The sequence below is a fragment of the Coturnix japonica genome, chromosome 1 (genome assembly GCF_001577835.2).
Source record: "Coturnix japonica isolate 7356 chromosome 1, Coturnix japonica 2.1, whole genome shotgun sequence".
Classification (NCBI taxonomy): domain Eukaryota; kingdom Metazoa; phylum Chordata; class Aves; order Galliformes; family Phasianidae; genus Coturnix; species Coturnix japonica.
In genome coordinates, this window is record NC_029516.1 from 98828600 (window position 1) to 98855273 (window position 26674).

The following is a 26674-nucleotide window of genomic DNA, read 5'->3' on the forward strand; positions in this document are numbered from 1 at the left end:
TTCTCTGGGGAAGGCTAAAGGCTGGAAATCCTCCCAAGGCCCTTTTACAGCCACCTCCCCCTCCAACAGCACACTTCTGGTAAACACAGCAACCTCAAGGAATATTCCATGAGCAAAGCTCAGATGGATTTGGTTTTACTTTGCACTGGCAAAAGGTAGTGGCACCTCCATTAGCATCACGTGTGTTTTCTTTCTTTCCTTCCCAAAGGGAATTTATTGCTTTCATAAGACAGCTTTCTGGACTGAAGTCCTCCGGTTATCTCCAGAGCCTGAACAGAATATTGTACCCAGTAATTTTCCCTATGTCTGTGACCCGTGAGGAGGGGCAGCCCCAATGCTGGGGGACAGCACAGTCCTGGCAGGGCCTCAGCCATCAAGAAAAGTTCAGAGTTGGGGTGCACGTGGCCACTGCCTGCAACAACCAAAGCCAGGGGCTGCTACCGACAGAGCAACCTCTGGGCATAGTGTGGATGTGGGAAGCATCACACTGCAGCTTTGGCAGTTTCTCTCTAGCTGCACTGGCTAAAACATCTGAACACTGTTAGAGCTCAGCTCCCCACGTGGGATTGCAGCCAGAGCAGCAGCATGGCAAGAACGCCTTTCGCCTACTCCCGGTGTGGAACTTGATCCCACAAGCTGCCAGCTGCTCTCCGTGTCCTGTTAGCCTTTGGCCTTTCTGCTGGAACCACACCACACAGGGGGGAGCAGTGCTGGCCTTTTGCCTATCAGAACCACTTTTACTTCTCAGTAGACTGCCAGAAGGTGAAGGTAAGGCAGTAGACTACAAAAAGATGAAGGTTAGGGCAATGAACCACAATTGCTGTGGACAAGGACGGCATCTTGACTAATCAATATGAAAGGGATGTATATGGAACATTTAATGTGCCATTCACCTGCTGGGTTGCTCCCCCTATGGATAGATAGTAAGCTGGAGATGGGATGGAATGAGAGGTTTACATCCTTGCCTGACAGACATAAAATGCCTTCACTCTTGCTTACCTTGAGCATCTGGCCAAAAGGGGACAGAGCTGAGCAGCAGCACGTACACATAGCTCTGAAACAGCCAATCCCTCTTGTTCCTGCCAGCAGCTCCTTATCCACAGTACAGTTCCCCTGCTTGGCACTTACATACATAAATCTCTTACCTTGCGAAATTAGCTTTAATTTCCTTCTCCTTGCCTCCTCACAGCGTGGCAGGTTGACCTCTACTTTTTGTATTCATTCACAAACACCTTTTTAATTGACCATGCTGGCTGCTTTTGCGGTAGCAACTTCAGTCACATTTCGGACCCAGCTCTGCCTATTTCCTTCCCTATTCTATAACAGAGCCAGCCCTGAGAAATTTCTTACAGCCTACAGTCTAACATACTTCCAGCTTGAGCTGCCACTAATAAACAAAACAGACAAAGCCATCCTGCAATCAAATAACTTTTATTGAATTCTTTACATCATATTGCAAATGTCTGTGCAATGAATTTTTCCCAGCTCCTTAAAACATAGAAAGTCTTCCCTTTGTCATTGTAGTGTGCTGATGCTACACAGTTAGAAAGGCTGTTGGACAATGGGGGCAGTACCAGACAACTGCTAACGGTGAGCACAATGTGTGAAACACGCAACAGAAGTTTTCAGAAACCATTTAGCAACAAACTTAGTGGACAGGGGACCAGTCTGGGCACTTAAAGGAAACTCAGCTACACAGAGATCTGGAGTCAGCTGACTTGCGGAATCAAACTCTATAATCCAGAGATGGGTTATAAAGCATGTATGTTTATTCCAGCGTTGCGCAGCGCCGGGTGCAAGGGGGATAGCTCCTCCAAACTTGCACACAGTAAAGAGAAAAGTGTGTTACAGATATAGGTTAAGCTNAATTCCCCCTTTCCCTGCACTTTTAAATGTACAGTTACCCTTTGTCTTGGTTTTTGTGAAGTTCCCCTTTCCCTTTCTATAGCAAAGTGTTACCTTACCACCATTTTGAGGCTTTGCTCACTCTTCACAGCCATAGCTTATGGAAAAAGCAGAAGTAATATTGGTCATTACAACTTCAAAACCATCCTTACATCATTGGTTGATAACTCCTTGCAAAATGTACAGCTTCTATTGGATAAAAGTCTCCACGTGAGAAAATAAAAGTATTCTTGCAGAGTAAAGAAAAGCAAAAGGACGGATATTCTCCTACAGGGATACAGAAACACAGCATCAATTGTTTATATAAATAACCATGTGCAAAATAGTTTCCAGGCTGACAGTCAGCATGTGCTTAACCAGCACAAGTAAACAGGAGATGCAGGCACCCACTTCAGAAAAGAAATGAAGACAGTTCTGTTCAAGCTTTAGACTCAAACTTTGTATTAAAGACTGAACAAACAGCGATGTCTTTCCTGGTCCTCACAATATTTGAAACAAAGATAGATGAGTAAAGCAGTAACATAGCCCTTTAGCTTCTCACTAGGATCAAGGTAGTAAGAGCACTTTCTGGTATGCAGAAAAGCATCACGCTGATGAACGTTTGCATCACAGGAACTTCCATTCTGCAGGACTCCCTGTCTCCATCCCTACAGCAGAAGAGAGCTCTGGAAAGTTTTCCAGTCATTCAGAACCTCCAGTTATTTCCCACTGACCACACAGGGTTGCTACTCTGAATAAGAGCAGTCAGTGAGCATTTCCTTGTGTCAGTTCAGAGCAGGAAACAGCTCCTAACAAACTGCATGTGCAGAGCAGTGCAGCTACATTAATTTGGGTTACTCGCTTGGATTGCTTTCAACTCGCAGACCTTCTTCCTCGCCAGCTCTGCTCAACCCTTCTGTTGTACAAACACTACCTGGTTTTCAGGACATGGTGGAGATTAATTTATGAACAGTAAACTATAATGAAAAGCCAAAATCCTCATACTTCCCACTGTGTCAAAGGTAAAGCTGCCCATTAGTCTCTGGCTTCCTCAACCTGAACATAACAATCCTACTTCTCTCTTGTACTGCTCTTCTGAGAAGTGTGGCAGCTGCCTTCTGCGCATCATCCTGCAAGGATGCAGTGAAAATACAACCAAAGAAACAAGCTCTTCTTGTTGCTCCCAGGAAATTAACAACATATGAGAAAATACATCTGATAACAATGTTTGAAATAACTGGAAAAGAAATTAAAGAAACCTACTGTCCCCTAAAACCGAATTAGCAAAGTTTTAGATTATATGGCAGTTTATTCCAGAGTCTTAGCAAAAGCTGTCTTAAATCACACAGAGGTATAGATAGACTAAATATCAGGTTGTAATGGTTAAACCATATTTTAAGGTAAGCAACTTCTGGTGTCATTCAGCTGTATTCTACAATGGATATTAAAGATGAACCATTCCTGGAGGGTTCATCTATAATAAGATAATAAAGAAATATATATATAATAAAGAAATAATAAAGAAACAACTTTAAAAGCTGAATCCAGCCACTAACAAAGTCTCAAATAGTAGATTTAGACTGTTTTCTGCCTGTAGAATAACCCACTAGGAATAGAGCATCAACCTGTTAATTAAAATTGCAAGGCCACCTGCTTCCATCCAAGTCACAGATTGCAGATCGCTTTGGTGACTTCTGCTTCCCTTCTCTCCTCTCCTGACTGCAGCTTGGTGACTCCCAATTCCCAGCTTTTTCGTTTAGTCTACAAGTCTCCGTCATTCATTCTTGACAAAGTGAGTTCTCAAGGGAGACTGTGAGTTATATTACTTCATTACTAACCTTATTCCAAAAGAACAGTTGATGACTAAGGAAACAAACTAAGTGTGGAATTAACCTAGCTTCCATTGGTACATCATTTATGAATTAATGTATCAACCTGAGGCTTCATTACAATGAAGTTCTTATTAGCCACAAAAAAGAAGCTGCCAGCAGACAAACCAACCTGTCACACTGCTGGTGGGTTGACAGTATCTCTGGTGTTACTTCGGCTTTGAGCTCTTGCCTACTTTTGTGTATCCTGCCTCCTCCAAGTCAACATCACCTGACAGGCAACTACAAATTCCATGTTTTTGTTTCTGTGCTATACTATCTTAACAACCCTCCACATCAAAAAATACTTTCCAGAGCTCTTAGACTTCTGCCTTATAACTCTCTTTTCCACATATTTAATGCATCTGAAATCATTTTTGAAAAGCCAGCCTTCGGACGCAACAGGTAAGGAACACACCAGTTAATTTAGGCAATATTTTTTACACACACACATATAGGTAAAAAAATAAATTGTCTTAAGAAATATCACGTAACCCGATTAAGAAACGAACTCCCAGAGAGTGTGCAATAAGTAGAAAGCACTTGCTGTAGAGCTGACACCAGGATCACTAACAGCTTATTTTCAGAATTTCATAACAAACACCTTAAGAACAGACCTTAGAAATAAACCTGATTCTTTGTTGGAGATTGCAAAATATTACTGGAAAGGTTCCTGACTGCTCCTTGACTTTAGTTCATCTTTCTTTCCCGTTCTCGCGCAGTCACAAAGTTGAGCAGGTCAATGGCTGTCACAATGCCAAACACCATTTGCCGCTTGCTGGAGGAGCCATCGGTGTGATCTACACAGAAATAAAAAGGGGATTTCAGCCATTAGGAAGCACAAAGACAAACCACCCCCACCATTCATCCCAGCCAGGATATCGATGACCATAAACCTTTGATCTGGGAAACAAATGATCTGAAACATCCTCTGTCTTTATCTGTGGTCTAGAGTTCCTTGTTGCTTTGGCTGTGCTGAGTTGCTTGGCGTACTTATACTGTTTGTTAAGACAGCTGGATTGTCTTGGACTTGTCATTTATTCAGTCCTTGCTTTGCTGCAGGCTTCCAGTGAGATTCAAGGTTACGTTAGTCAGCACAGAGTCAAGAGCACATCTTCAGGGAGGTGAACAGGAATAAATCCAAATGTAATGACTGTTCTTCATTTATGGTCACAACTGACATAGCTGCCCAGCCATACAGATCTGGTGAGTTGCGTTATTGTTTTCAGTCTAGTTTCTCATTTATGTATAATAATGCTATAACCTACACTCAAAGATTTTTTCAGTCATTTCCAGTTCATAAAGAAAGCAGCATAAAGAGTTTTGAGAAGGATGAAAAAGGGGACAGTTTGGAGTAAAGAAGTGTCTGGCGAAGGAGAATAAGTCACGGGACATATTAAGTTGGCTTAACACTGACACTGGTGTCAGTGTTGACATCAAGCTCTTACTATGCTTCATTAAATTTAAGATTTTACTTTAGATGGAAAATACATCGTTGTCAACCTGTGACATTCATTGTGATAGAACTGCTTGTATTTGCTTCTTGGTGCCACTCTTACAAAGAGGGCATCTTTCAAGGTGCAGTATATCATACTCACACTGAATCTGTTCGTGAACCACTAGGGCAAAGTGGTCTGTTTCCAGGATATGAGAGAGCTTCCCCAAGTTGTCTTTCAGGTTAATCTGAAGAGAGAGTTACAGAACTTAAGTTAAACAGCCCCTTATGTTTTCAGTGGTGTATAATCACCATATGCTCCATCTAGTGTTAAAGACAGTACAGCAGTGCTCACATCTAAAGAACTGTAAAACACAAACAAATCAAGGCTGAGTTAAAAGATCAGAAAGTTTTCTTCTTTCTTTTTACCTCTAATTCCCAAGAAAATGAAACAAAACACAAACCACTATGTGAAATCTTCATTCTGATTCTGAAAACGTAATGAATACACTGAAGAGCTGAAAAGGGAGAGGATAAAGTGTTCCATGTGTAAGGAGAGGAGATCCATAAAACTCAAGATGATTATACTTGGTGATTTTACTTGAGTGAGACTGGGAACGAGCAAATGAATCAGATTATAATCATTGTGGAAGTGAATACAATCTGAGAATGGATCAGGGAAGAGCCCAAACAATCCCAAACCAAGGGTGAACATTGCTCAGCTGCACTGTGCTCAGGTGCAAATCAAGAAACTGAGAATCAAGAATTCATTTTGAGTGTAGCAGTTCAACTTTGAGAAGTCTAAACAGGAAAGCACTCCACATTGGCCCTGCTGAAAAAACACAGGTCCTTCTGAAACACCCAGCTAATCACCTGCTAGAAACCTTTGAAAGAATGCACAAAACTATTCTTCCTCAATGTTTTAAAGTACTCAGCAGCAGCAAGTCTATCACCCAGGTGACTCCACAACTGCCAGCAACAATCACTGTCTGACATACTTCAGGGGTTAAATTAATTTGTAGTAAAGGTAAGCCTTGTACCACAGACTAAAAAAGCTCTTATTCTACAGCGAGCTCTGCTTGTGACTGGAGAATACACATCACCAGCATGAACAGTCGGGCTCAACTGGACAATAGAACCCTGGTTTCCATACCGAAAGAGACTCCCTCTGCCTGTCTTTAATGGACCAGCAGCCACCATCATTGACAAGCAGTTCTGTGCAAACTTGGGTTCAAAGCCTGGCTTTAGAATTTAGGTTCAACGTAAAGGAGGCTCTCATCCACTTAGGATGCCAGTGATTAAATGGTTTAGGATGCTGACCAAAGTCACACCAGGAAACTAGCTAACAACCACTAGGTACAGTGAAAGGAAAGTGTCAGAGTTTCCCATGTTGCTAAATGACAGTTTTGCCTTGGCATTCACAGGCTTAGGGGACATCTTAATGATGCATGCTATGGTACAGAGCCTGGCTGCAGGATATCATTTCAGTGACACAGATGATCTGTTCTCCCAGTTTCACCAGTGAACAAGCCAAATAAGCTTGATCAAAGCAGTAAGGAAAGCAAAATTCACAATACTTCTGAGGTTATGGGCATTTAACCACATTTCTCCATCTGACCATCAATTCAAATGGAAAATAAATGAAGGATGATGCTTTTAGTTAGTATGTTAGCAATACCACTGCTCTAGTGTTGCTCCCCTTCCATCCTCCACCAAGAAACATCAAAGCTGAAAAGAAATGGTTAAGCTGCTCGATACTGAAGAAGCATGAGAGAGTTCAAGCTGTCCGTGGAAAAAAGCCACAACCTCAGAAGTGCAGAGAATTGGCCACTATAACTAACACCACTGTAGGTACACAAGCAAGTGCACAACAGCAGCCCCAGAAACTCTTAAGCTGTCCCAGCGAGGGAGAACATTGACCGAATAGCTTTGTTACGCACCACATTTCCACCTGATCCTTGATTATCTGCCTAGGAAGGAAAAAATACATTGACATTTGGTCTATAAAGAACTAGCGCTTCATCTAAGCTTCATGGATTCTGTAGTTCGTAGACTGAACAGCAGCATGACAAATGCTTCCTGAATTCTATGAGACTGCTGAAACTGAAAGCTTGTTAATAGCTAAGTTAAGCATTCTGTTTTATGAACACATTACTCCTGTAAGCAAAGCAAAGCAACAGCAACAATACTCATACATTCTAGAAGAGCAATCAAATCTGGGAAGTTGTGGTCTCTTGCCACACAATATTGCATGGGCAAGAGAAACCAGTGAAATTCATGTATCTTGACAACAACAGCTTTCACTATCTATCCATCCATCCCTGTTCTAGGAAGGCACCTGATAAGGAAGGCAAGCAGTTCCCTTTTCAGCTGATACAGAAATTATTAAATAAGAGCTGTTTCAATATCTTTCTGTCTTTTCTGCTGGAGAGTCAATTGCCCAGACAAGTGCTGGGTTTTGGTGAAGGAATAAAGGACAAGCACGGGAGAAGGAAGTCTGCTGAATTAATAGAGAAGTCCAATATAAGAACACAACACAAATCTTGGAGCTACTGAGTGAACTAGGACAGAATTTAACATGGGTCCATGTCTGTGCTCAAAACCAGCTGTTCTATATGGTCCTGGGTAAGGTTTACCCAATCTGTTGCCACTGTAGCATTAAGACATTTGCAGTTGTACTTGATATTAGAGAATGGGGAATTGTTACTTACCTGCTTGAACTGCTTGTAGATTACTTTGCTGACTTCATCTGAGGGCTGAACTTTTCCAGCAAGCAGTGAAGAAAGCATGTTACCTAGAGTAACCATGCCCAAAATCACCCTGGAAAAGAAGAGAAATAAGATTTGTTTTAAACACAAAATTTGGTTTTGATAAGTTTAACAGCTGCCACTAAAACAAGGAAGCCAACCTGCAGAGATGCACAGAGTCTCATACCATAATAAACCATTAGAAACGTATGACGTGAAAGGTGGGACAGTCCCAGCATGACAACATACCACCACTGGTGTGGCAATACTTAAGGCAAGTCATAAGAACAATGTAACTATAATGGAAGAACATATTTTAACTTCTATTCAACATCTAAAGACACGCCTTGGGACCTGGTGAGAGAAATGATATATATACATGGATGAATAGTGATATATATGAACATACCCAGATTCATCAACAACTGGTACCTGGTCGAACCCCTTCTCCCGGAGAATTTCAACGGTCTTTGCACAGGTAACAGTTGGAAGCACAGTCAGGGGAGCTGAGAGGCTTAACTCCTGAACACTGACATTCCACCACCTGGGACAAAATAAAAACCAAAGCAATTCAAGCCTCAGGGAGAGAAGAGAACCAGCTGTTCGCCTACTGTGGCATTTGCCACTATAAGAATGACAGAAACCTACAAGGAAAGGCCTTGACTCTGCCAGAGGCAGTAAAGGCTTCAAGGATTTACAGTTCTCTCATCAGCATCAGAAATTCATTCAGGTATGAGAAAGTTTTTAAGACTGAAACAGTTTTGTTTCATCTAATTCTCTGGATTACAGATGATTAGTGAAAAATAACCAACGTGGGAGCCTGGTATTTATATCTCACAAAGAAAATCCCAGGCTCCTGCTCAAAGGGTTACATTTACAGGTATTACAGAGAGCAAACTATGGAAGATCCTCCCTCGGTTACGCAGAATTGTAATGCTTTGTCGTCAAGATCTCTGTTGTTGGCAGGGTTCTCTGGATAATATTCATTTCAAACGCAACCCTTTCCATTCAAAAGTTATTAAATATAAAGTTTTCTTCTGTTGTGAGAAAGACAATAAACAATTCAGGCAGACTTAATAAATAAATATCCACAGTATGCAACAGCCAGACTTACTCACCAACACTACAGCATGAAAGATTAACTAAAACACAAAGGAAGTATTACAGACTGCAGTGAGCTTTAAATTAGCAACTGCCGTAAAGAGAGTAGCTAAAGAGATTCACGTGAATCCGAATGGATCTGACATTCTTACCAAGGTTTTTTGACAAGGTCTTCTTCTCTCATGAACCCTTTCTGAATCATCCATTTGTCACTCAAGAACTTGGACCTGGAAATTATCGGGCAATAAAAGGCTCATAAGCAGGCTGAATATCTAACAGGAATACTAATAACACAGTGACTGTTTACAGCTCACTATCACTAACAATTAAATCATAATTGAAAATAGACTACATTTGCCACCCAAGCTTACCAGCCAGGCACATACTGATGAAAAGATCATAGAAAAGTGAATCCCATTGGAAATGAAGCTTCAGCTACATCAGTCCCATGCAATATGATAAAGAGACTGCCTGGGACAGAAGAATGTCAGCATGTACTCAGTTCAGGTCTTTCTGTAGCCCGCAGTCAGGCTGCCACAATAGATGACTGCACAATACAGTGATGTTGTGTTGGATGCAATAGCAGTCATGTAACAGAAATAAAGAGAGCACGTTTTGGAATACATTTCAATGTAGCGGGTGTGGAATTTCTTCTCAGAGAAGCTCAAATCTCTCACATTGCCACCTGTCAACTCTCCCCAGCACTAGCTACTGCCATAGTAGTGCTGTGTACTGCTATGGACACAGGCTGAAAGAGTAGCCAGCAGCCTTTAGGAGATCCTTCTGGGAATGGAATAACACCAGTAGCCTCAAATAAATTAGACTGAGAGCAAATCTTTCCCATAAAGACCTTAACTAACCAGTTATGGTTATATACTCGAATGAGACACCAGGAGGAGCTCTGCTTTTGTAAGGCTCCATGTCAGACCTTTTTTGGTTACCACAGAAGTTGTGCCCCGAGCACATTCCTTTCTTGTAGAACCAAGTTACTGAAGTGATATGCATTCAACTTGTCCCTGCTGTAAGGAGGTCTGAGGGTCTGCCTCATCCTTTTCCCACAGAGACAACAAGCAGGTTCTTACATGTAGTTCCTGATAGAGTCAGGGAAGATAACAACACAGCGCTGACCCTCCTTCAGCTCTTTGGCTGCCTTCACAGCTACAGACATTGCGCTGCCTGAGCTGCCACCTGGCAAAATGCATATCAGAGGCAAAACTGTCAGAATGAGACTGTGCAATGAGAAGAACAAAAGAGAGAAGGAGAGTCAGCAGAGGAGCCCAAGGTGAGGAAGACAGCTTCTGAAGCATAAGGAGATCTCCGTGAAGCACACGAGGCTTTAGCCTCCCACATATTTCTCAGAGAAACCCAAAGGATTCGTGTCATCTCTTACCACACAGCAGTCCTTCCTCTCGGATCAGCATGCGTGCTAAAGCAAATGACTCCTCATCGTTGCTTTTGTACCACTGGTCCACCATCTGGGAGGCGGCAGGAAGACAGAAACAAGGGTCTCTTTAAATGAGAAGGGATTTGGAAGGGGTGGGGCTTCAGAATTGACACTGTAAATTCAACCCCATACTCTTTGAGCCAAAGGCTGTCCTACTGAGCTCCACATGCTTAGGATTCCATCCTACAAACACCAAGTAGAATTCTTTTGCCAAGGGAAGATGACCACATTAGCACCACAGACTCCTTATTGAAATCTGTTATAAGACAGCCAGAGAGCATCAACTTGTTTCATCCCCCTTGGAGGGCTTCCCAGGGACACAGCTTCTGCTTAGAACTACATACAGTCATACCACTTCAGAGGGAGATTGTTAGATTTTATCCTATCTAATGCTTTCCCAAGCTTTTCCTCCACCTTCACCTCACAACCAACAGATGGCAAAGGTCAGGAAACCAAGAAGCATGACTTACAGATCTATCCAACACTGTGGGGACAAAATCATATCCAATTCCTTCTACTTCATACATTGTCTTATCGGTCTTGTTCAGTTCGTCCGGTTGAGCAAGGATGGAGCCTTCAGGATCAACACCTATGATCTGGAGAAGCAGTTTTTACTTTTTGGTTACCAGGACACACTGTGTTCAAGAACACAGCTATTTAAACACAAGCACTCAGCTTCATTACAGCTGTTGGTGCCACTCTGTCTCCACACACAGCCAGCTAACAGCAGACTAGTCTGCTGCTCACCTCTGCCTGGCAACTCTCACCTCCCCTCCAAGCAGAATGCTTTAATGCTTTAGGTTGGATATTAGGAAAAATTTATTCTCAGAAAGAATGGTGATGCAGTGGCACAGGTTGCCCAGGGAGGTGGTGAAGTCACCGTCCCTGGAGGTGTTCAAGAGCCGTGTGGATGTGGCACTGAGGAACATGGGCAGTGGGCATGGTGGGGGTGGGTCAATGGTTGGAATAGATGATATCAGAGGTGTCTTCCAACATTAATGAATCTGTGATTCTTACCACTGGGAAACCTCAGGCTGTGGATATTAAGTGAAGGGCACTACTTGTTCTACAAGGGTTTTGTTTTGTTTACCCATAGGAAAGGGTTTCCAAGACAAAACTGTCTTCATTCACATGTAATGATGTCAGGCATCATTACAATCAATGTGTCTATATTTGTCATGAAATACAAGCTTTATTTTGTTGTTTATTAACATTTTCCAGAGAGGGTGGGAAAAAAAGAATGACTGAAACAGGATATCAGCTCCTGTGAGGAAATCCAAAACTGCACACCAGTACACATATACACATTGGTCTGTGCAGAGAAAGACTCACTTGGCAAAAAACTCAGGCACTTTAGAAAGTACCAGAATCCAAGCCATGGTCAGGGAAAAAGCACGAGGATGCTGTGAACCCCAGCAAAGGACATTTGTCAAACATCCCATGGAAGAACCTGAGGGACAGTTTTCACCTGCTGAGCCAAACCTGAACTCCAGTCAATAGCAAGACCAGAGCATAATGATTTTAGACAGCATCTGAAAACATTTCTTTGCTGCTCATCACTACTTCCAACTGAAGAACTCCAAGAGCTTCTCTCAGAGACCCAGGGCAGGCTTACAAGGAATGGGATACACCAAGAAGCAGAGAAGTTTGAGGCTAGAGACATGCTGTAGGCTTGCCACTTACTTTGCAACCTGGACACTTCTCCTTCAGCTTTCTGGAGATGCCAGTGATGGTACCTCCTGTACCAGCTGTAGCCACCAGCATGTCTATTTTCCCTGATTGAAAGTGAGAAAGAAAAAGGCAGTCATGACATTTCCTGAGGATGATGGATTAAAAATGCACAGTCAAGTGTGGACTTGATATAGCAAAACCACAGAAAGCAGCAGAAAAGGGGCAAGATAAGGCTTTTAGTTTCCCAAGAACTGTATTATGAGATCATCTCACTTCATCCCCATTTACTTTACAAATAGCTTTGAAGTGTCCTTCAGTGGCCCAGCAAGGCAACAATTTGTCAGGTTTCAAGCAGAGCTAAGAGGTGGTCCACTGTGTTGATAACACCTATACTTTTCCTATTACTGTATTTGTTGATAGAGAAGAATTCATTACTGAACAGAGAATGAGTAGCTCATTATATAAGCCAATTTACTGAATGAGAGGCAAGAGCAAAGGATAGATGTTCACTGTTTTTCTGGGGGGCAGGGAGATGTAAAAGAACCCTTCACACAGTCCTCACTCTCATGAGAAGAAACGTAATAACTGAATTTCTTATTCCAACGATCAAGGTCCCATCAAAGAAGTTTAACTGCACTGTTTTACAGGGCAGGACAGTAGACTCCTATATGGCCTCCTCCTGCAGAATCACACTGAGTGCTGCCTCCAATAGCTCTTGGGTTCCTCACCAGAGTGAGTTAGCCCAGCTAAAGCTCTCTGCTGCCACACCTCAGTCATTTCTGGTACTTCAGCTGGGCTGCCCACAGCTAAATGTAAATTACTCCAAGAGAAAACTGGTCTTACTGGTGACAGCTGCTATGTAGAACACTTTGTACTCTCAAGGTCTTCTGTTTTAAGGAGCTTTCAGTACAATGGAGCGTTCAGTCTGAGAATGTAAAAATACCTAATTCTGTGATGTGAGCTGAAAGAAAAACCCAATCCTGTTCTTTCTTGCTACTCTAGGTATAGTTCTGGATTATTTTTTTTCCCCTCATACATGATTTCAGTATCACTACTTTCTCCACCTGGAGAACCTTAAAAACAAAGCATCCATCTTTAATGGAAAACAGTTTATTAGTAAGAGAACTGGAGTAAAGCAGTTCTCTAATGACACAAAGGCATATGTACAGAATTAACCGTCGTGGGTCCCATTCTCCAAGACTGTAACAACAAAGAATATGAAAGACTCATTAAAGAAGAAACCAGCAGCAGAGCAGTCTTACCTTCGCACTGCTGCAGGATCTCTTCAGCTGTGGTGTCATAGTGTGTCAGGGGATTGCTGGCATTACGGTACTGCATTGACAGACAAAAAGACCATTCAGTAGACCAGAAAAAAATATCGACACCATTAGACATTTCAAGAACGTTACAAATGTTCTTCAAGCTCCTCAACTACTACATACATTTTCCAGGCTGTTTCTTTATCTATTATCTGGACCTACACAGAATGACTGCAGAGAGGTGCATCCTCCCTAAATGAACTGGCATAAGGGTATTTCTAAGCTACCAGTAAAATCAGACCTGGCTGTGGGACAGTTTCTTTTAAAAAGATGACCCTTGTACCAATTCTTCCACAAGGTACCATCAATTCAGTAGAGAAAGCCACATTTTTCTTTTCCACTTTCTGTAAGCATAGGCTTACTGCTGCCCTCTAGTGAATATAACAGCTCACTAGTGAATATAACAGCTCATTACCCTGCGGCACAGTGACCACTTAGTGGGATATTTTTCCCCTCACAGACCCCCCCTACATTGTAGGAACTTTCAGCCATGGACATAAGGACCAACGCAGCAATACCTCCTGTTGTGACACACCTACAGCTCTGATGCTTTGTTCTTACCTGGTCTAAGATATGTGCGTTGGGGATTTCATTCTTCAGTCTCCATGCTACACCCACGTGAGATTCAGGAGAATCAAATCTGGCAGTAGTTGGGGTCCTCACAATCTCAGCACCCAGAGCTCTCAGGACATCCACCTGTAGCAAACAAAGACTATCAGAAAAAAAACCAGAAGCTTTACCTGGGAGGTCAAAGTCAAATTCCTGCTGCCATTCTGGACATTTGAGTCTGTAGGGACTATTACTCCATTGAGATAAGTGGTTTTCCTGATACTGATTTGCTGCTTCCATCGTGAAGAACCAGATCTCTTCTCCACTCTCTTGTCCTCAGGCACAGTGTCACCCTAGGTGGAAGCCTGACAAAGGCTCGCTCTAGAGCTAGAAGTTTTCTCCTTTCTACTCCCAAGGTAAGTGGGCATTCTCCTTCCTGAGTTGTGGTGACACAATTCAGAACCTTGCCAGCATCTCTCAGCATGTTAACTTGAAAGCAGACTTCCCCAAGGCTCAGCCTAGGGCAAAACCAAAGAACATTTGAAGCTTCAGCCACTGCCTCCCCTTTGCTCCTTCGCTCACTGGGGGACAGCTAACCTATGGACAGGTTGTCACTTCAATCTGCTGTGTAGATCTCAGGTTCCCTTGATATCTGTGATGAGAGTTTCCCAACTGACAATGCTGCAGGCACAGGACTTAAACACAATTCTGTCCATGGCTGTCCAGTCAGGATCTCTACTAGCACTTCGCAAGTGCCCTTCAGCAGTAAGTCCATCTGGCCAGCAGTTTGGAACCCAAGAGCCTACATCACTGCTAAAGCCACAGCACCCATTTGCATGATGAACTCCATGAGTGCAAGCAAGCTTACTTTAAAATAAGAAACAAAAAGCAGATCTGACCTTCTCCATACTCATTTTCTCCGGCATCACGATGATACAGCGGTAACCCTTCACTGCTGCAGCCAAGGCCAGCCCAATTCCTGGAAACACGCAGAGACATGAAGAGCATTAAGTGAGAAGCAACAAAAACCAAAACCCACAACTCCAGCTTAGGCATGCCTTTGCTTTAATCAGATTCTCAAAGAGAGAGTACATTGAGTACAATGTCTTTAGAGGGGAGTGACAAAGTTTCTGACTTCTGAAGAGAGGAGGAGTTACAGACGCTGGTTCTTTGAGGACTACAGACCAAAGAAAGCTTAGCCAAGGGTGGGGGAAATGTATATTTATATATATTTATCAATGCATGCACATGGGAAAGCCAGTGGTCTACATTTCACCTCCCTCTTGTCTGTTTGCCATCTCTCCCTTATTATTCTGCATTACTCACTCAGCATTAAATCCCCAGTTTGCAATGTTCCTAAACTAATTCCTTTCTAAAACAACAAAATATAGATGCCTGGCGTGATAGTGGCTGTAATGTATTACATCAACTTGTTACAACAGTGAAACGCCTAGATTATTAGAGACACCTCATTTCTAGTTTATAAGTCTGCACTTCTGGTCTGATTTCAGCCTTTTCAACAGATCTTCAACTGCCTGCTTGAGCAGTTAAGCTCAGAATATCTTCCCAATCAAGACACTTACACCTGCTATCATATTACTTCTCTGCAAGATGAAGAAACTGCGCCTGGTACCCAAAACAGCAGTGGAGGTTGGCCAATGAGCAATCTGAGGTAGGGCTGCATGGCACCTCCCCTTCTGTTTTGGGTACCAGGCACAGTATCAACATATGCCCATGACATATTCTACAGAGAAACTTGCTTGTCCAAAGCTGCCTCTGTTTCTGCCTGGTTCAGAATTGTATAGAGGTTAAAGACCCATATAAAAAAATGTCATGTAATTCAAATACCTTTAAATTCTATTTAATTTTTCAAGGAGGTGGAAACAAATCCTTTTCCAGTGCGTTACAGGCACTAGAACTAAGTAAAACAAGACAGCACTGAACTTAATAGTACTAAAGCTCTTCCCTGGCCCTGGACTGGTGGGACTGCTCCTTCCACCAGCCCTCCAAGGAAATGCTGGTCCAAGGGAAACCTGTTGAAGATCTAGGAGTGCAAGGGCTGTGTCAACAAACAGTGCTGTAGGGACGCAGCTCGTCTCCCAGCTCAACTGCACCACTAAGGGAAAGGCCAATTCTCAGGCCAGGCCAACCTCATCTGAGAGACTGTGTGTCCAAGGACTATGGGACTTTCCAAACAGAAGATCAGCATTACACTGGTCTTTTGGGGCTTGATTTCCAACAGTTTCAGTTGAGCTCCTGAATAGAACTTAGAGACCCTAGTGAATCTGGCCTAATACTTTCTTTAATAATAATAATAAAGCTAAGAGCCCCTGCAAACAAACTTTCTTCCTTGCTGTTCTGGTCAGCATAGCACATTGAAGAATTGTGGGGGTTTTTTCTGGTTTTTATTTTGTTTGTTTAATATTAAAGGGAAGAAACACTGCTCCCCTCTGCACAGGCAGCCTCCACCCACACGTCTCAGGTCTGCCTCCTCCTGGAAACCCACAAGAACACCTTCCCCACTTTTTGCTATGACCTCTACATCCCCTACCTGTGTTTCCAGAGGTTGGCTCTATGATTGTGTCTCCAGGCTTCAAGATCCCAGCTCTCTCAGCATCCTCTACCATCCTCAGGCTGATGCGGTCCTTCACACTGCCCCCAGCATTGAAGTACTCGCATTTTGCCACTGGAAGCAAAGAAACCAGGCAGTGTTCTTAAACAGCAGTTTGCTGCTGAGCCTAACACATCTGCAAGAGTAGCTGTTAACATATCTGGCACAATTCACCACTCCATATACAGAAGCAGAGATTTCAGATTCCCTTTGCATGAAGAGCTCTGTTCTATTCACATCACCAGTGGGTTTTGGCTCCAGATATCCCCAGTTTAAAGAAAGGTTTCGTTGAGGCACTTTCAACCCTTTTATCGTTTTCTTTGATCTTCAGTGACAACTTGCAGATCGTGCACTTTGTGCACTAGTGAAAACCACAGATACTAGAAACAGTTAAAAGCTTCATACAATACATACAAATCATCCTCACCCAAAGAGAGGGAGAATCCTTGTATATAATGCTAATTGGAAGGCACATCAGATTATCATAACTTAAGAACCTGAAAACCTGCTGAATTAAAGGAGTTTTAATTCCATTTTCTACAGTCCCTGCATTCCTCTTACGCCTGAGTTCCACAACACTACGAAGCAGAACTGCCTGTGTTTCCAAAGCAGTGTTTCTCATTCCTTTCTCCTGTCCACAGAAGTACTCACAGAGTTCACACTTCAGCCCAAAGTGCTTTCCAATCTTGTTGATCCGCACCAACGGTGTGTTGCCAACTTTATTCAGGATGTTGGGCAGAATGTTTGGAGGCTCTGGCCTGACACACAGACAAACAAAGTCAGAAGGCAGCTCATGGAGTAGCAACACAAAGTGTTTCTGATGTTTTATTACACCCAGCTTTCTCCCCTTCCTATCAGACTCCAACATTCTCTTAAACCAAACTATCTATTAGATATACATTTGTAAGATAAGTGCCTGATCCAGAACTCTAGGATTAATCATACATCAAGCCAAGTACTGAAGCAAGAACTATGTGCTCTGAACTTCTTCCTGGCACAAGTCAGGAAGACTGCTCACAGTCAGCTGTTTTACAAGCTATTATAGTGCAATTGTTCATCTAGTCAGAGAATTGCTTGCCAGGTTACTTCATGTAATCTAGTTCCAGTGCATGCAGTTTCACATCACTTAACTTCTTTGGTGTAAGGCCCTTTGCATGCTTAATGTGGGTTCTTAGTTTTGTTTATGCACTGAACTTAAGAAGCACCAGTTTAAATCAGCCACCTTTTGTTAAATCCATATAGCACTTAGGTGACCAGGATAAGTCCTGTGCTGAAAGCTAGCAAGCAAAGAAAAGTAAGACTTACAGAGACATATGACGATGGGGGGAAGCAGAGATGGGTTTCCCAAGCTTCCATGTGCATTTGCTGGGTGTATCTGGACGAATCCACTTCCTTTCCTTCTCATTAGTCTTACAGTCCTCAAGGTCTGTCCCACTAGGGAGGAAGTATTTGCCAGAAGCATGAGGGCATGAGTTCGTATCTGGCTTGGCCTGGGAAGGAAGGGAATGCATTTCATCCTTGAAGAGAAAAAGATTAGAATCTACTGTGATGCATATGTCCTGATGTAATGAGGCTAGAGTATCTCTTGAGACTGTCAAACTTGTTCAAGTTCAGCAGCACAGGCAGCCCCTCACTCAAGTAATTGCCCTGCAACTGCCTACAACAACAATAGCTAAAAATTGCGTTACTCATAAAGAGTTTTTTTATTCTTGGTTCTGCCTCTTTATCAACTGATCTTTCTTCTCCAGTCTTTCAGTATGCAGTTTTTCTGAGGGCAGCCTACCCAAACAGAAATTATCATGGTGCTGGTTTCCAAAAGAGCAGAGTGATCTTGTGGGAGACACATTTCCTATACAAAAAGCTACCCCCCAGAAATAATGACTCTCCTGTCCAAGAGAAAGAGAGGAAGACTACTCCATGGCTAATTGCAAAGCGGTGCCAAGAGGCTCCACAGCTACTTGTAATCTTGAAAACTCTTGCACAAAGGCCACTGGTCTCAATAGTATCTGCCTCAAGAGAATTCCAACCCCCCCAAAACTAGAAAACCCTCAGAAAGCAGACAGTGTCCCTGAATTCTCGTGAGAAAGATAAGCAGTCATTCCCAAAGACCAATGTGTACCTTAGATACTGGAACAGGCTTCTCTGACATCAGCTTCTCCATTTTCTTAGGCAAAGGCACAGTAGACTGGACTTTCTTTGGGAGAAAGAATACAGTGGGTCACGCAACTGGAATCTTCTTCAAAGATGCAGATCCTGCAAATTAAATAAAACAACACCAAAACACTATCAGGAAACAGTCTCTCTTAGGAAAAAAATACTCATCCCACTTCTACGGTGGAAGGAGGGGAAAGCTGCCAAACAAAGCAAAGCTGAGTTCTATGGGCAGGATAAAGAGAGCCACACAGCAGAGGTACTGAGCAAAAGCAACTGACGGCCATCTGACCCCTGTTCTTCCTGCATTTCCTATTCTACCCCCTGCCCTGCCCCCACATCCCACCTTCATGAAAGCTATAGATCTTTGGGATTGTCTGCACTTCTGTAAGCTCGGCAGACAGAAAGAGGAATAGAAAATACTTCAGTCTGCAGGATATACTCTTGTGGGGACACCAGGGGTGAAAGAGCTGTACAGGGCAAACACCCAAAGATCCTGTACACAATATAGAAAGAGGCTCTGAACAGGAATGTTTGTAGATTTCCCTTCACCCTTGAGAAGGAAACCAAACTCAGAAGTTCCTCCTAACACCAAATTAACGCTGAATGTGCAGATACAGGGATGTAGCACACAAACACTTCAGCTATGAGGCAGCACAGTAAGCTGCTGGGTGGTCAAGAAATATGTAGAAAGAAATTAGTGGAAAGAAACTGATTTCCCCTACCCCAGCCATCTCCCTTACTATCATTGAAGGCAAAAGTCTGGCTGAAACAGTACAAAACGTGGTTTTACTCATCACTTTCTTTGCAGCAGGATTCATGGCTCTTTGTGTTACTGAATTGTACCAGACCTGGAAAGGTTCTCATCCCCATACTTCTGCCAAATGCTTGCAAAACAGACATAGCTCAGACAGGCAGTGTTGATGGTCTGCTGGCAGACTGGAAAACATCACAGGATCAGTGAACTTTAGCATTTGATCCTGCAAGTTAACGTGCACCACTAACCACTACTGCTTTATACATACCCATTCCTTTCTCACGTGCTGGTTAGAAGAAAACGCTCATGGCACTTAAATCGCCTCCATTTAGGAAAGAAGCCTCTGGAAGTGCCAGCTTTCAAGACAAAAGCTTAACATAATTCAACATCTGGATGTAAGAACTCCCATGCTACCAAAATAACACCATTTTACTTTATCTGGGTTGATATATGCTTGAGTGCCAAGATAGGATGCAGCCTCTATTAGACTACATTGAGAAACGCCAGTCCAAGAGAGCTCGTATACCGTAAACATACACAATTTAACACTATCAGTCTTTGTTGCTAAAAGTGTTTATTTCTAGCTCCACAGCGAGTCTCAGTTCTATTTCTAGGAGGTGCCAGGCTCACGGTTCAAAACAACAGCACTTTATTTAGTAAAGCAGAAGTATTGAGGAAATATCAAACTCTCCCCAAACCACATGTAGGAGCTCAAGATGGTGGATACCATATTGGGCATAGATGCTGGCAACAGTTATAAAGCCCATCTAATAAAGGTACCTTGCTGTGAAAGGATCACACCACTTCAACACATGGGAAGGTAACAGCAACAGCTTATAAAGGAAGCAGATTTTGTTCTTCCCTGTTCATTGCAGTGGAGCTGGATTAGATGAACTACACAAGCCCCCATTCAGCAGTTCCCTTTGAAATGCTTTATTAGGCATGATTTTAAATAACCTCACATTCATGCACTTCAAAGTATATAGGAATGTGCGTATACATTTATAAAGTCAAATTCTAATCATGGTAGTAGAGAACCAGTCACAGCTATGGCCAATTTCATGTCTTAGATGCTGAACAAGGACAAAATCCCACCGCAAACTCAGGAATTCAAAGTGAATTTTTACCACAGTACCTGGTGAAGACTTATGAGCAGCAGCAATGACTTGTTGCTCTTCATCCAGAACAAGACAAGAGCCCAGTGGCTGGCTGTGCTCAGAACCAACAGGAAGACCTCCAAACTCCTGCAGTCCTATCAACGAGCTTCCTTAGACACTACCCCAAACATCCTCCTGCCACTTCCAGCCCAATCTAAGGCAACTCTAACAAAATGGGTCAAGTGTCCGCATAGGACAACCAGATTCACACAAAGATGTATACATCAGGACACAGGAAGCTCGTGAACCTTCCTAGTGGGGTCATCCTTGGGGGAAAAAGGAACGAGCAGAAATTACCAAAACAAAAGACAGCAACTTCTTCACTATCCTGACTGCCTTCTCAGACGGACAGACAGGGGAGAGAACAGTGAATGAACACTGCTTGGCATACCCAGAGGGTGGTGGGCTGCAGAAAGGGTTGCCCATCCTCAGTAGGGAACTTCTGAGAGCTTGAACAGAGGTTTGCCATAAAAGTAAACGCTCCCAGAAACTGCTGGGGATGTGGGCAGAGCCTGGCTAGAAAAACCTGACTAACTTCTGCCCTTATATCTTGCAGAACACGCAAGGCGGAAAAATTAGAAAGCCAAATTACACACAGTCACTTAAACCTAAAGCATGGAGCGGACTGGGGCACAGACAGATGTAAGAGATCCAGAGAGCCTCGTGGACAAAGCCACACCTCAGCATCAATCTCCACAGGGAACCCAAGAGCTGAAGTACTCCTCAATTCCTACGCAAAGAATTTGCAAGGAATAGCATTGAAGGCCAGTGGGTGAAATTAATCCCTGGACAACCTAGGTTGAACTCACTCCACAGATGATAGGAGCTACAGTTTCTAAGGCTGTTTACAGCATACCATGTCAGCACTAATACAGACATGTACAGAGTATCATGTGTGCGAGAACCTAATTAACTCCAGTCTTGTCTGAAGCCAAAATTAAGCTGTCTAAAGGCAGGTGTACAAGATGCATCACAGGGAGATGCCCTAAGGGCTGACTGCTCAACCAAAGATGAGATAAAGGATTCTACCACGTTGCAGCCTGAAAATGGTAAGCTTTGATGCTAAGCAGGTCTGCGAATGAGTAAACCAGCTAAAAGCAGTTGTTCTGCTTGCTCTGTGGTGCCACAGGGTCTTAGAGAGCTGGAGGATCTCTAAAGGTTACCATAAGTAGCAGTATATACACTGCCTTTGGAAGCTGTTTGAAAGCACCACAGCTATATTTTGGTGATGCAGTGGCACAGGCTGCCCAGGGAGGTGGTAAAGTCACCATCCCTGGAGGTGTTCAAGGATGGGGCGCTGAGAGACGTTGTTAGAGGATGCGGTGGGAAAGAGCTGGCAGTTGGACTAGGTGATCTTAGTGGTCTTTCTAAGCTTAACAATTCTGTGATTCAGGAGATTATCAGACAGCTGAGTTTTTCTTATGGTACTTTGCTACTTGTTCAGTAGCAGCCAATACACCACACCCCTGCCTCCCTAAGGACATCACAGCTTCAACTGCAAAGCACCTCACATCACTCTGGTAACTGTCGTGCATACAACCAGCCAGGGAAAACATGAAGCGTTCAGTTCCTCAGAGGAACAGTGTGAGCAGCCCTAGGTGGGCAGCAGGCAGCTGCCAACAACCAGGGCTGGCCCAGGCCCTCCCAGCAGCTGGCTGCCAGCAGCAGATTAATTATGTACCTGAGTTGGCAGGCCTGCAGCAGGGCCCCAGTGACCTTGCTACCACCACGGCTTTTAGGACTACCCTGGCTTGCGGGAAGCACGTTTGGCTGTGCCCAGGGGATGCCACATGGTAACAAGAAGTTGCCAAAAAGGAGGGTGTGCCAAAACAATAGGCCTTACAGAGCATCTCTGCTTTACTCTATTAGCAGCCACCCCACTGCAGATGTACCCCAGCCACAGAACAGCAATGCTCTGAGATCTCACAGAAGACCTGATGGCCCAGGTTTGCCCATCTCCGCAGCCCAGGCTTTCCCTCCTCTGACCAGGAGGAGTTTGTCAGAAGGCAGGGCTGGCGTCTGGGCTCAGCAAACAGCCTTGTTGGAAAGGTAAATACGTACACGCTGAGCAGCTCAGCCGGAACAAGGCCAGCACGCTTCCAAACCTCCACGGTCATAGGCTTTGGGGTGAGGAAGTTGAACAGGAGAGCAGCCACCCGAGGACAGGGTGAGGGTCACCTAACAGCCAAGCAGCTCTGGCTCAGCCATATCACCATCGGGATCATTAAGGTTGCTGCGAGCGTTAGATATCGCCCAGCATGGCAGAAGGAATGCACGAAACAAGAAGCAAACAAAACGAGATTTTCAGCCCCTAACACAACACCGACCCGTAAGAGACTCCGACGGTAGCAGGGAGAAGCCCTAGAGCGAGAGTAAGGAGCAGCATGCCATAGTGGAAGCCATCCTGAGAGCAGCCTTCCTCCTCCTCCACCCCAAGCCCAGCCTGCAGGGAGCATCCCCATTCCTCCGCCTCCCCCATGTCCATCCATCCCGATTAACACCCAAACCAAAAGCCCACCCGCCCTCCACCCACGCGGGCCGTCCCGGGGCTGATGCAACGACGGGCATCGACCCCTCCTCCCCCATCCCCCACCGAGATCCGCCACCTCACCGGCGGGGCGGGCGCTCCGGCGATGCCGCTGCAGGCGAGAAGCGTGGGGCAGTCCGCCGCATTAAGAAGAGCCCGGCGAGCCTCGGCTCCGCCTCTCCCCTTAACCCGCCCCCTCGATGAAGGAGGAGGCGACGATACTCTCTACAATTGGTTTCCACGGGGGCGTCGGCGATATAATGGCAACCAATCGCAAGATGGCGCGGGGTGAGCAGCTGAGGTGGAAAATGTCCGCCCCCCTGCGCATGGGGAGCGATGGCGGTGGGCCGCAACCCGCCCTGGGGTACAAAGGCAATTTGAGGTAGCTTTGAATGTGGCTTACCCTTCAGTGTTCACGTGTTTTAGGTAATGGAAGGAGTTGCACTTCCGTCTGTATGCATAGCTGCTCCACAGATAGCCGTATGACATCGTAATTGCACGCTGTATAAAAATAAGGAGTAAGGAGCAGGGTGGTAAAAATGGCAGAAGGGAGGTGATGACTGGATGGGGCCAATCTGAGGCTGGTCCTGGGGGCACAGAGGGCTCTCTAGTGAGGAAATGAAGACAAAATGTGGGCTGAGATCTATGGAACATAAGCCCGTGAATATTTGTGTCTGGAACGCTGTCATAACTTCAAGAAAATGCATGCAAATGTTTGCAAACTGACAGCGTATCTACAGAGCCCAAATGGGGGAGGGGGGGTGGTGAAGCCATACCTTTTTTATCTTTGATGCCTTTCAGACTGAGGGAAGAGGCACAGAGTCAGCTGTTCTGCTTCTGAAGCGTCAGCCTTGCAGCAGCCACTGCAAACTCAGGCAGATGGGTGCTGAGATATGAAGCTGGCAGCACAGATGGACTCGATGCATCTTACAAACTGTGAAACAGACAGCACCTCAAAGACGACTCGTATAGAGCAAGTGACAGCGCTAGGCGTGCTGCAAACTATCTGAACATAATGTGCCAGGCTAATTAGAGGTATCTGTAATTGCACCACAGCTCTGCGCTCAGCATTTCATCTCTCAGGTAAACTGGATACACTTACAAGAAGAGGGAGCTTTGTCTAAAGAAAAAGACTTGAAACTTATCTGTAGTCACACAGACCCACACTCTGCTGCTGATGTTAGTAGCAAGTCATGGTGGCAAGAAGTGAATATACAAAGCTTTTTGTGACTGCACCCTAATTAGACCACCATAACTGAGCCCAATCTGTGGGACGCTTAGATTAATCCTTAACCTGCCCTTGTGAGTAACTTCTATACATCAGCAATTCACTACCGGTGCCATGGAGCACTTAAGCCATTTCCTGAGATTGACGATCATCTGCCATTACTTTGCATTATTTTTCTCCTAAGGAACAAGAGGAATTGGAGGAAGGCCTAGTATACAACTGACGCTATTGCTTGATCTGCATAACAGGTATTTCTACATTAATATAGAAATAAACATCTTGTTTAGGAACGGCAAGCAGAAATTGCTGTTTCTTGTGTTAGTGTTGAACAGATTCACTGAGGACTGAAAGGTAAAGGAGAGACCCCTTGAACATTTGCAGTCAGTGACTAAAGGACAAACAGTATTGAGTGGGAACTCGGAACATCAGGTAAAGGAAGTTTGTTGTGAGAACTTAATGAAGTCATCCAGAGAACTAATGGTACATTGGTGGTACCCAGAGCCTGTTTGGGAAGGGAGAACTCATGGCTATCACAGAAGCTATGAACACATAAAATGCTTTTACACAAAGGGAGGAAAAAGCAGCTCAAGTGGAGCCACACCAGATTTTATTTTAACCATGTGGGAGAGGCTGCAAACAATTTAGAGGGCAGAATCATAGTTTGAAGTGATCTTTAACAGACTGTAGCAATGAGATGGCAGAGTAGGATAAGGCCAATAAGGACAAATGCAAAATTTTACGGCCAGGCAGGAGCAATGTGACCACTCGTGTAACCACTATCTGGACAGTAATTGCGTGGAATGGAATGCACGATTATAGTGTCACGCAAAATTGTTGTAAGTCAGCAGTGCCCCACTGTTGTGAAAAAAACAAACATCATACAGGGTTACGCAAATAGGAATATAGGCTGCAGGAGACATGGCACTTGGCACTGGTGCTCTTAGATGAGGTACCATATCCGATCTGGTGAGCTGCGTTTCAAAAGAGGCACAACATGGCCAACATAGAAACAAGACGTTGCAACAAGAATGTGCAGAGAGGTATGTGACTTGAGAGGAAACACTGAAGAACAGAAAACAGAAGATGGGCAGAACTGTCTTAAATTAGCTACAGGGCAATAAGGAAGGGGATATACAGTTTTTCCAAGTTCCTTCAGGAGGAAGTGGAGTGGGTCAAAGTTGCAGCAGTAAGGATTATTACTGCCCTCTAAGCCCAATGACCCAGCCAGTTTTTGCTTCTCCAGTGAGTTACCCATTCAAACTGCAAAAACACAGTTTGGATGGAGCGAGAGGCTGCCTGAAACCTTGCTTAAGTAACCTATAGTCCCACATGAAGGACATCATCCATTACTCTCCCCTCATCTACAAACCTGTTCCTTCTGCTGAAGATGTTTTTTTCCTATACAGTGTTAAAGTTGCTACCACGTGTGTATTTGAAACTCATGTAGCTGGCTAAAGACCAAAGTATTCCTTCCTTGGAGGCTAAGCAAAGAAGGGCATTTCTCTCTGTTGTGGTTAACATGGTCATGTGAAAGAGTCAAAAATCATGAGTCAAAGCCCTCCAGAATGAAAAGACTGCTCCAGGCCTTAATGAGGCTATGAAAAGACTGCTCCAGGCCTTAATTGAGGCTATTCCTTGGTCAGATTTTGGCCTGTCTTCCATTTTGGAATTTCCCTTGCCCATTCCTAGCCCAGCCATACAACAACTTTAAGACCAGTAGTGCAGTCTACTCACTTTATACTTACGCTTTGTCCACAAATCACTTTTCCACGTACTGCCTCACTGTTCTTTTATCAAGCCTTCCTCTTAAAGCTGCTGGGCAATTTTTTTCCCCTTCATCAGCACAGAAGGAAGAAGAGATGAAGCCTCTTCCACATTCACTAAGGAGAAAGAAGAAAGAGACAGTAATAAAAGTCACAGGACTGTTCTGAGCTGTGCAGCCTTCTCAGCTTTCTCTTAAACACAAGTATTAGCTCTGAAGGGGAAATGAGATAGCAGGAAAAGGAGAGCAGTTGCTCCTTTGGCTCTTCCCGTAGGCCTCAGGCCCAGAACATGTACTGCAATGGAAGCAACTTGTCCTTTCTTTCTCTTATTTGGAATCTCAGATGGCTTCAAGAATCAAGTGCAAACGGGTTGGAAATACAGCCAAAATTTATCTGCATAGGTGGCAACGCTTGAAACTGAGCCAGGTGGCAGCACAAACACAGCAGGCCTAAAGCTGGCAG

The 26674-nt window shown here is 44.1% G+C and overlaps 1 protein-coding gene across 3 annotated transcripts; it reads right to left on the reverse strand.

The window, feature by feature from the left end:
• Positions 1 to 2181: 2181 nt before the first annotated feature.
• LOC107323918 (cystathionine beta-synthase-like protein) lies at positions 2182 to 23433 on the reverse strand. 3 transcript variants are annotated; one of them, XM_015883464.2, is made up of 18 exons: positions 23306 to 23433; positions 18749 to 18882; positions 17935 to 18119; positions 17281 to 17387; positions 16570 to 16704; positions 14918 to 14997; positions 14031 to 14165; positions 13413 to 13482; positions 12163 to 12254; positions 10950 to 11075; positions 10426 to 10510; positions 10118 to 10223; positions 9188 to 9262; positions 8344 to 8478; positions 7899 to 8007; positions 7128 to 7157; positions 5351 to 5435; positions 2182 to 4552 (listed from the first exon to the last, which is right to left on the reverse strand). In XM_015883464.2, the coding sequence occupies exons 2-18, from the start codon at positions 18788 to 18790 to the stop codon at positions 4443 to 4445; spliced, it is 1707 nt and encodes a 568-aa protein (XP_015738950.1). In that variant the 5' UTR covers positions 18791 to 18882; positions 23306 to 23433; the 3' UTR covers positions 2182 to 4442. The 3 variants fall into 3 exon arrangements, with proteins under 3 accessions (XP_015738950.1, XP_015738939.1, XP_015738961.1); XM_015883453.2 differs by having other exon boundaries at positions 17935 to 18146; XM_015883475.2 differs by lacking the exon at positions 7128 to 7157 and having other exon boundaries at positions 17935 to 18146.
• Between the last annotated feature and the right edge of the window lie 3241 nt (positions 23434 to 26674).

Excerpts from the sequence above, each read along its gene's own strand:
- LOC107323918 (XM_015883453.2), bottom strand. The coding sequence starts at position 18,790 with ATGGAGAAGCTGATGTCAGAGAAGCCTGTTCCAGTATCTAAG. Across the intron at positions 10,511-10,949 it reads CCACAGTGTTGGATAGATCT|ATGGTGGACCAGTGGTACAA; the intron begins GTAAGTCATGCT and ends GCCGCCTCCCAG. Across the intron at positions 8,008-8,343 it reads CCAGTTGTTGATGAATCTGG|GGTGATTTTGGGCATGGTTA; the intron begins GTATGTTCATAT and ends CTTCTTTTCCAG.